General features: G+C 52.4%; 2 protein-coding genes across 7 annotated transcripts in view; both read right to left on the bottom strand.

Annotated features, from left to right (window-relative positions):
• The window catches only part of LOC138748689 (phosphatidylinositol 4-phosphate 3-kinase C2 domain-containing subunit beta-like), a 90,144-nt gene extending 89,884 nt beyond the window's left edge, over window positions 1–260 (bottom strand). The window contains exon 1 of the mRNA XM_069909296.1: window positions 204–260. Coding sequence (XP_069765397.1) covers window positions 204–260 — 57 coding nt within the window. The remainder of the gene's footprint in view (window positions 1–203) is intronic.
• plekha5 (pleckstrin homology domain containing, family A member 5) overlaps window positions 1–3,085 on the bottom strand; it is a 429,638-nt gene extending 426,553 nt beyond the window's left edge. For 5 of the 6 annotated variants that reach the window (XM_069908666.1, XM_069908663.1, XM_069908665.1 and 2 more), the window contains exons 1-2: window positions 2,974–3,085; window positions 325–401 (exon numbers count right to left, since the gene is read on the bottom strand). In XM_069908666.1, the coding sequence (XP_069764767.1) occupies window positions 325–401; window positions 2,974–3,059 (163 nt within the window). In that variant the 5' untranslated portion in view covers window positions 3,060–3,085. The remainder of the gene's footprint in view (window positions 1–324; window positions 402–2,973) is intronic. The other variant, XM_069908668.1, reaches the window with a different exon arrangement.
• Between the last annotated feature and the right edge of the window lie 4,582 nt (window positions 3,086–7,667).

Genomic DNA, 7,667 nt, shown 5'->3' on the forward strand with positions numbered 1-7,667 from the left:
TAGACCAGTCCAGGGCAACAAATTACCATCTCTTCTCTCTTTCCCCCCACCCCCACCACGGAAAATGGATTCCCAGACACACATCCAGGAGATGGGTGCGGGGCGAGATGCAATCACACCAACTCACACTCGGGGGGGGGGGGGGGGGGCTTCCCGTGCAGATCCTCGCCCTTGACCCATCCCGAGGGTCAGCATCGGCCAACGCTCGCCTCAGACCAGGAACCCGCCCTCCCACCCAGGGGTCCCTGGGTCAGGACCATCCCTTGGGCTGTCCGGTTTCTTGCTCCCGACTGGGTTTTACGGACCCGCGCGGCCTCTCCTTACCTGGCGTCTTACGGTGCCCAGTGATGACGGCCTCTGCGGTCGCTGGATGCAGCCAGGTTGTTCGCTTGGCTTCCTCACTAAGGGGAGAACACACGAACAAAACACTGCGGGTCAATCGCTGGTTCAAGACGCGGCCGCAGACCCTCTCCCTCCCTCCCCTCATTCCCTCTTCTCTCCTCTCAATCTCCCCCCTCTCTCTCCCCTTTCCCCATTCATCTCCCCTATTCCCCTCCTTCCCCGTCCCCTCCTCCTCTCCCCTTTCCCTCCTCCTCCTCTCCCCTTTCCCACCTCCCCTCCTCCTCCCCTTTCCTCCTCCTCCTCCTCCTCTCCCCTTTCCCTCCTCTCCCTCCTCCCCCCCTTCCCACCTCCTCCCCCCTTCCCTCCTCCTCCCCCATTCCCTCCTCCTCCCCACCCCTTCCCTCCTCCCCCCATTCCCTCCTCCTCCCCCCTTCCTCCTCCTCCCCCCTTCCCCTCCTCCTCTCCCCTTTCCCTCCTCCTCTCCCCTTTCCCTCCTCCTCTCCCCTTTCCTCCTCCTCTCCCCTTTCCCTCCTCCTCTCCCCTTTCCCTCCTCCTCTCCCCCTTTCCCTCCTCCTCTCCCTTTCCCTCCTCCTCTCCCCTTTCCCTCCTCCTCTCCCCTTTCCCTCCTCCTCTCCCTTTCCCTCCTCCTCTCCCCTTTCCCTCCTCCTCCCTCTCCCCTTTCCCTCCTCCTCCTCTCCCCTTTCCCTCCTCCTCCTCTCCCCTTTCCTCCTCCTCCTCTCCCTCCCTCCTCCTCCTCTCCCCTTCCCTCCTCCTCCTCTCCCCTTCCCTCCTCCTCCTCTCCCCTTCCTCCTCCTCCTCCTCTCCCCTTTCCCTCCTCCTCCTCCTCTCCCTTTCCCTCCTCCTCCTCCTCTCCCCTTTCCCTCCTCCTCCTCCTCTCCCCTTCCCTCCTCCTCCTCCTCTCCCCTTTCCCTCCTCCTCCTCCTCTCCCCTTCCCTCCTCCTCTCCCCTTTCCCTCCTCCTCTCCCCTTTCCCTCCTCCTCCTCTCCCCTTTCCCTCCTCCTCCTCTCCCCTTTCCCTCCCTCCTCTCCCCTTCCTCCTCCTCCTCTCCCCTTCCCTCCTCCTCCTCTCCCCTTTCCCTCCTCCTCCTCTCCCCTTTCCCTCCTCCTCCTCTCCCCTTTCCTCCTCCTCCTCTCCCCTTTCCCTCCTCCTCCTCTCCCCTTTCCCTCCTCCTCCTCTCCCCTTTCCCTCCTCCTCCTCTCCCCTTTCCCTCCTCCTCCTCTCCCCTTTCCCTCCTCCTCCTCTCCCCTTTCCCTCCTCCTCCTCTCCCCTTTCCCTCCTCCTCCTCTCCCCTTTCCCTCCTCCTCCTCTCCCCTTTCCCTCCTCCTCCTCTCCCCTTTCCCTCCTCCTCCTCTCCCCTTTCCCTCCTCCTCCTCTCCCCTTTCCCTCCTCCTCCTCTCCCCTTTCCCTCCTCCTCCTCTCCCCTTTCCCTCCTCCTCCTCTCCCCTTTCCCTCCTCCTCCTCTCCCCTTTCCCTCCTCCTCCTCTCCCCTTTCCCTCCTCCTCCTCTCCCCTTTCCCTCCTCCTCCTCTCCCCTTTCCCTCCTCCTCCTCTCCCCTTTCCCTCCTCCTCCTCTCCCCTTTCCCTCCTCCTCCTCCTCTCCCCTTTCCCTCCTCCTCCTCCTCTCCCCTTTCCCTCCTCCTCCTCCTCTCCCCTTTCCCTCCTCCTCCTCCTCTCCCCTTTCCCTCCTCCTCCTCCTCTCCCCTTTCCCTCCTCCTCCTCCTCTCCCCTTTCCCTCCTCCTCCTCCTCTCCCCTTTCCCTCCTCCTCCTCCTCTCCCCTTTCCCTCCTCCTCCTCCTCTCCCCTTTCCCTCCTCCTCCTCCTCTCCCCTTTCCCTCCTCCTCCTCCTCTCCCCTTTCCCTCCTCCTCCTCCTCTCCCCTTTCCCTCCTCCTCCTCCTCTCCCCTTTCCTCCTCCTCCTCCTCTCCCCTTTCCCTCCTCCTCCTCCTCTCCCCTTTCCCTCCTCCTCCTCCTCTCCCCTTTCCCTCCTCCTCCTCCTCTCCCCTTTCCCTCCTCCTCCTCCTCTCCCCTTTCCCTCCTCCTCCTCCTCTCCCCTTTCCCTCCTCCTCCTCCTCTCCCCTTTCCCTCCTCCTCCTCCTCTCCCCTTTCCCTCCTCCTCCTCCTCTCCCCTTTCCCTCCTCCTCCTCCTCTCCCCTTTCCCTCCTCCTCCTCCTCTCCCCTTTCCCTCCTCCTCCTCCTCTCCCCTTTCCCTCCTCCTCCTCCTCTCCCCTTTCCCTCCTCCTCCTCCTCTCCCCTTTCCCTCCTCCTCCTCCTCTCCCCTTTCCCTCCTCCTCCTCCTCTCCCCTTTCCCTCCTCCTCCTCCTCTCCCCTTTCCCTCCTCCTCCTCCTCTCCCCTTTCCCTCCTCCTCCTCCTCTCCCCTTTCCCTCCTCCTCCTCCTCTCCCCTTTCCCTCCTCCTCCTCCTCTCCCCTTTCCCTCCTCCTCCTCCTCTCCCCTTTCCCTCCTCCTCCTCCTCTCCCCTTTCCCTCCTCCTCTCCCCTTTCCCTCCTCCTCCTCCTCTCCCCTTTCCCTCCTCCTCCTCCTCTCCCCTTTCCCTCCTCCTCTCCCCTTTTCCTCTCTTTCCCTTTCTCCCTCCCTTCACCGCCCCATACTCACTCGATGAAGAAGACGCGCCCGTCCCGGGTCACACCGTGAGACCAAGACCTGGGCAGCCGGAGCCACTCGGACTTGCAGTCCGCCATATCTGCGAGCCAGGGAGGGGGAGGTCCCTGCGCGCGCCCGACGCCACTGGCTCCTCCCCCGGCCGGCGCAGGTAGTGATCGCTGGGCGCGAGCGCCGCTTCGGGAAGGCGCCCAAGCGAGTTCACGCGGAGCGAGCTCGTGCCCGCTCGTGTGCGGGGCGCGTGCGCATGAGGCTGCCGCCGGTGATCTGCCAGCCATGCAGGTAACTCCTGTCCACTGGACCCGAGCTCTGAGCAAGGGACATCTCAGTAGGTGGCCCGTAGCCTCCTGCCCACATTGCTCCCTGCTCTGGGCAGGATATCCTCCTGTGCATAACCTTTATTTGCATGGTAGTATTTCTCCAGGGCCACTGAGCAGATTTCCATAAATAGAGGTTAAAATATACAGTAAAAGTCCACATATGTTCTGAGAATTGGGATCGTGATGGCAAAAGGGGGAAAACTAGCCCAGTCTGGATGTACTGGCCCGAGTGCTACTGTACCGCCTACCAGATGGCAGAACAGTTCACCTGAGGAGTCCTTCACAATATTTATTGCGGTAGGCAAAGGGCCCCCCCCCCCCCCATGATCTTTTCCGCTGACTCCACTGTGCTCTGCACGGCCTTACGGTCTGAGGTGGTACAGCTTCCAAACCAGGCACTGATGCAAATGCTCAGAATCTAGTGAGGGTGGGAGATGGGCTTTCCTCAGCTTTTGTGGGAAGTCGAGGCGCTGCTGGGCTTTCTTGGCCATGGGGCTGGTGTTGAGGGAACCAGGGGAGATTCTCCACCAAGTGCACTCCAAGGAACTTGACATGCTTGACGATCTCAGTGGTCGAGCCATGAATGGTAGGTGGAGAGTGATTTCCCCCAGGTCCTCCTGAAGCTCTGAGCCGGGTCATCTCAGTAGGTAGCTCATAGCCTCCTGCCAACTTTGCCCCCTGCTCTGGGCAGGATGTCCTCCTGTTTCACTGTGCTCCCAGATCTATGTACATAGCCCTGAATTTTGGCTGGTTGCATTACTGTCTGGTAAAGAGTTGCCAATGCTCAGAACAAGAAAAAACTCCAAAGGGTTGTTAAATTGCGAGCACCAGACTTCATTCCATCGAGGGCATCTACAAGAGACGGTGTCTTAAGAAAGTGGCCTCTCTCCTCAAAGACCCCCACCACCCAGATCATGCCCTCTGCACTCTACTACCATTAGGAAAAAGGTGCAGAAGCCTGAAGATGAGCACCCAGCAATGCAAAGACAGCTTCTTTCTTGCTGCCATCAGGTTCCTGAATGATCAATGAATCAAAGACACTGCCTGACATTGACTTTTTGTGAATTATTTTTATTTATTTTTATAAGATGGTTATGAATGTTTGCACTGTGACGCTGCAGCAAAACAACAAATTTTGTGACTTGTTCATGACAATAAATTCTGATTCAATATTGAACCCTTACCCACTGTTCCTCCCACAATGGGGAGGATGTTCTCCCTTCAGTAGCCCCTAGCACTGTCTCCAGCTCCTGTAGGTACTTCTGGTGCCACAAACTATGTGGAGGATATCATTCCTTCGGTGACCCTAGCCCACTATACCCTCAGCTCTGGGCAGGTTGGCTCCCCTACCCACAGTCTTCTTCGTAGATTGTCACTTTGTCATGGTGGAGAGGCTAGTGTGGTACTGACATCCTGAGAGCAATGCTGCCTGGAGCCATGCTCCTGGTAGTGCCACCCATGGCGGTAACATCGAGTGTGAGGTCCCTGACAAAGAACAATCCAACCAAGACCTCAACAGTGGAACAGGCAGACGGTTACTTTGAACTCAATGTGTAAAGGCGGATGAAGGCTGCAACAAATCCATCAGCTCCAATCATCATGGTTTCCATGCCATTGGAATCATTTGGTTGATTTGTGAAGTATCGTGTGCTTTTTGGAGTGCAACATTAAGTACATGTTAAACAATTACATGCACAGGGGTCTTTGTTCTGTGGAAAATGGAACGAAGTCTGTCATCCTCAACCTCGAGGGATTGCCACGATGATGACCCACAGTGAGCCCAACACTGTGGGAGACAACCTGCTGCAGATTTCTCCTATCTATTTTACATCTAGCATTTCACATCTAATATTAATTCCTCATTGATATACAGTCAGGTTTTCTTGGGTATTGATATCTGTAAATACCTCTTACTAGCTGTGCTTTTATTTGGGTTGAGCACTCCCTGAAGGTCATAGCTAATCATTGCATAGTCCATTGTATTTAAAATTCAGATTCTTCAGTGGTGAAATTAGATCCTTTCTCCAACCAAGTTTGAGGTTCACAGCCCTTTAATGTTCACACATGTTTGCTGTGGAATTGTTGTACGTTACTTCTACCTATTTAGGAAGGATCACACACATTCTGGAGTAAAGCAGTAGAAATTGCAGTGCATACTTGCTAAGTAACATATACCTCCATTTGGTCATTGATTCATGAAGAGAGCTTCCTGCAAACATCAATCTCCATATCTTTGTCAGGGACATCCTAACTTGTTCACAATATATAGTACAGTATCTTCCAGATGGAGATTCCCTGCTGGAAATAGCCTCAGTTACCAGCTGTTACACATCTCAAAACATGCTCCCAATGGGTATCCTCTGCACATCAATATGCTGATTCTCCATAATGAAATAACTCACAAATGAAAGATCATGTTCTACCTTTAGGTAGATTTTAGTCAGGTGGGTGAGATTCCTTTAAATGCTAAATCCTTGTAAAATACTTGGCACAACAGAAGACAGATGAGATAGTTCCAATAGTTTTGTTCTCTTCCTTGAGTTTTAGAATAGTTAAATTACAAAAGAATTTGCATAGTGTAAACTATCAATGTACAAAATGAATGCAATTTGTCTATATAAAATATGTCAAAGGGTAAGAGAAAGGGAATTGTGACTAGCCATATTTGTTACAGGCAACGTAATCATATGTGCCACTGTTTAAAAAAAATGCTTTTCATCTCTACAGTTGTCCCCATGTTCATCTGTCGTACCAGGCAACTCTAATACCTTGTTAAAACACAATACACATACAAGTTCTCTTAAGTCGTGATCCAACAAAGATAGCCATAAAACCTGGAATCCTAAATATCCAGTATGTTATCGTGTGTCAGCTATAGTTGTCACAAGATATCTTCTAAATCCATAGGTTGAAGGTTCAAGTACCAATCCAGAGATCGGCAGTCCAGAGCCATACTTGGGCAATACTCCACTATCAGAGGTGCTCTTTTTAGGATTGAAGTATTAGAACTGAAGGAATAGAAGCAGAAATAATCACTGGATCTCCGGTGTGGCGTCAAGAGTGATAGCTCTGGTAGTATGAACTTTATTTTAAATGGGGAACAAACATGTGCACAATCGATTTCGTTGGAGCATAAGTTAACTACAAATCACAACCACAGAGGGTTAAAACAAACAATACCTGCCACCCCTCCATTGACAAGCAGACGCGGCACAACTTAAATAAGCTATTTACAAACTAGATCAGATGACCCCTGCAACGGTTCCCTTCGAGGTGCATGCAAAAGAAACCCCCTACCCATCTATACACCTCACAATTAATTAGCATTGTTCAAAATCCTCAGTCTGGAAAGGGTAGGGAAGTTACCTCAGCAAGAGAACTAAGAAGAAAAAAGTGGCAAGACCATACCCAGGTACTGGTTTATGTGACTCCAGGTGACCAATGATAAGATGGAATCAACTGCAGGCGGATCTGATATTCAATGACACGAGGGAGAGGAGGAGGCAGTAACCTTCAACATTTTCCTGACCGACTAGTCAAGGTGACCCTCGTGTTACAGGCTGTTTTATCATTTAATAAGATTATGGCCAATTTCTTTGCTCAACACCACATTCCTGAGGTCTCCTTGCTGTGTCTGTGTTCAGGAAGTCCACTGAGACCCTTAATTCCCATTTAAATAATGGGACCCATCCAGTACAACTCATTTTGTGTGGTCGCAGCACCTCAGTGCTGTGGAGGTTGGCCTGAGCTGATGACAGGAGAATTTTACTGTAGTACATCTCTAATAACTACAGTAGGTTGCCCATCACTCCAAAGCACACAGGAAACGTAAATCATTGCTGCTCTCTAGATTATAAGCTTGGTAACCATGTTGGAAGCTTTAGTCTTCTAAGGCTAAAATCAACCAAAAACTGTACAACTGTTCTGGGTTCAGTACTGAATGCTGCTATTGTCATGAAGGTGGCTCTCAAGATATGAAAATTGATTAATTGTGAATCTTTTTGTTGAGGAGTGAAATTGTTTGGGGAAGCAGATGGCAGTGTATCAGTGTATAGTTCAGAGAAGGAGCTGGTGATGGAATTGGAACCTTCCTCAGGATATCTACATACTCAAATATTGCAACTATAATTCTGTGGTTGGAGCTAGGGTGTTTCTTATTCTGGAATGAAGATGACAGCGTTGAACAGTTTCCTATTCACTCTGCAGATTAACTCCAGTAGCAAACTTGTATATGAGCTACAATTTTGCAGCAAGGAAGTTTGAGGAGGCATATCATTGCTTGTTCATCTGTATTGGGGCGGGATACCCACTGATTGAGATCAAGACTTGCATCTCATCATGTAGCAGAATTAGAATGGAGATATACAA

The sequence above is a fragment of the Narcine bancroftii genome, chromosome 13 (genome assembly GCF_036971445.1).
Source record: "Narcine bancroftii isolate sNarBan1 chromosome 13, sNarBan1.hap1, whole genome shotgun sequence".
Lineage (NCBI taxonomy): Eukaryota > Metazoa > Chordata > Chondrichthyes > Torpediniformes > Narcinidae > Narcine > Narcine bancroftii.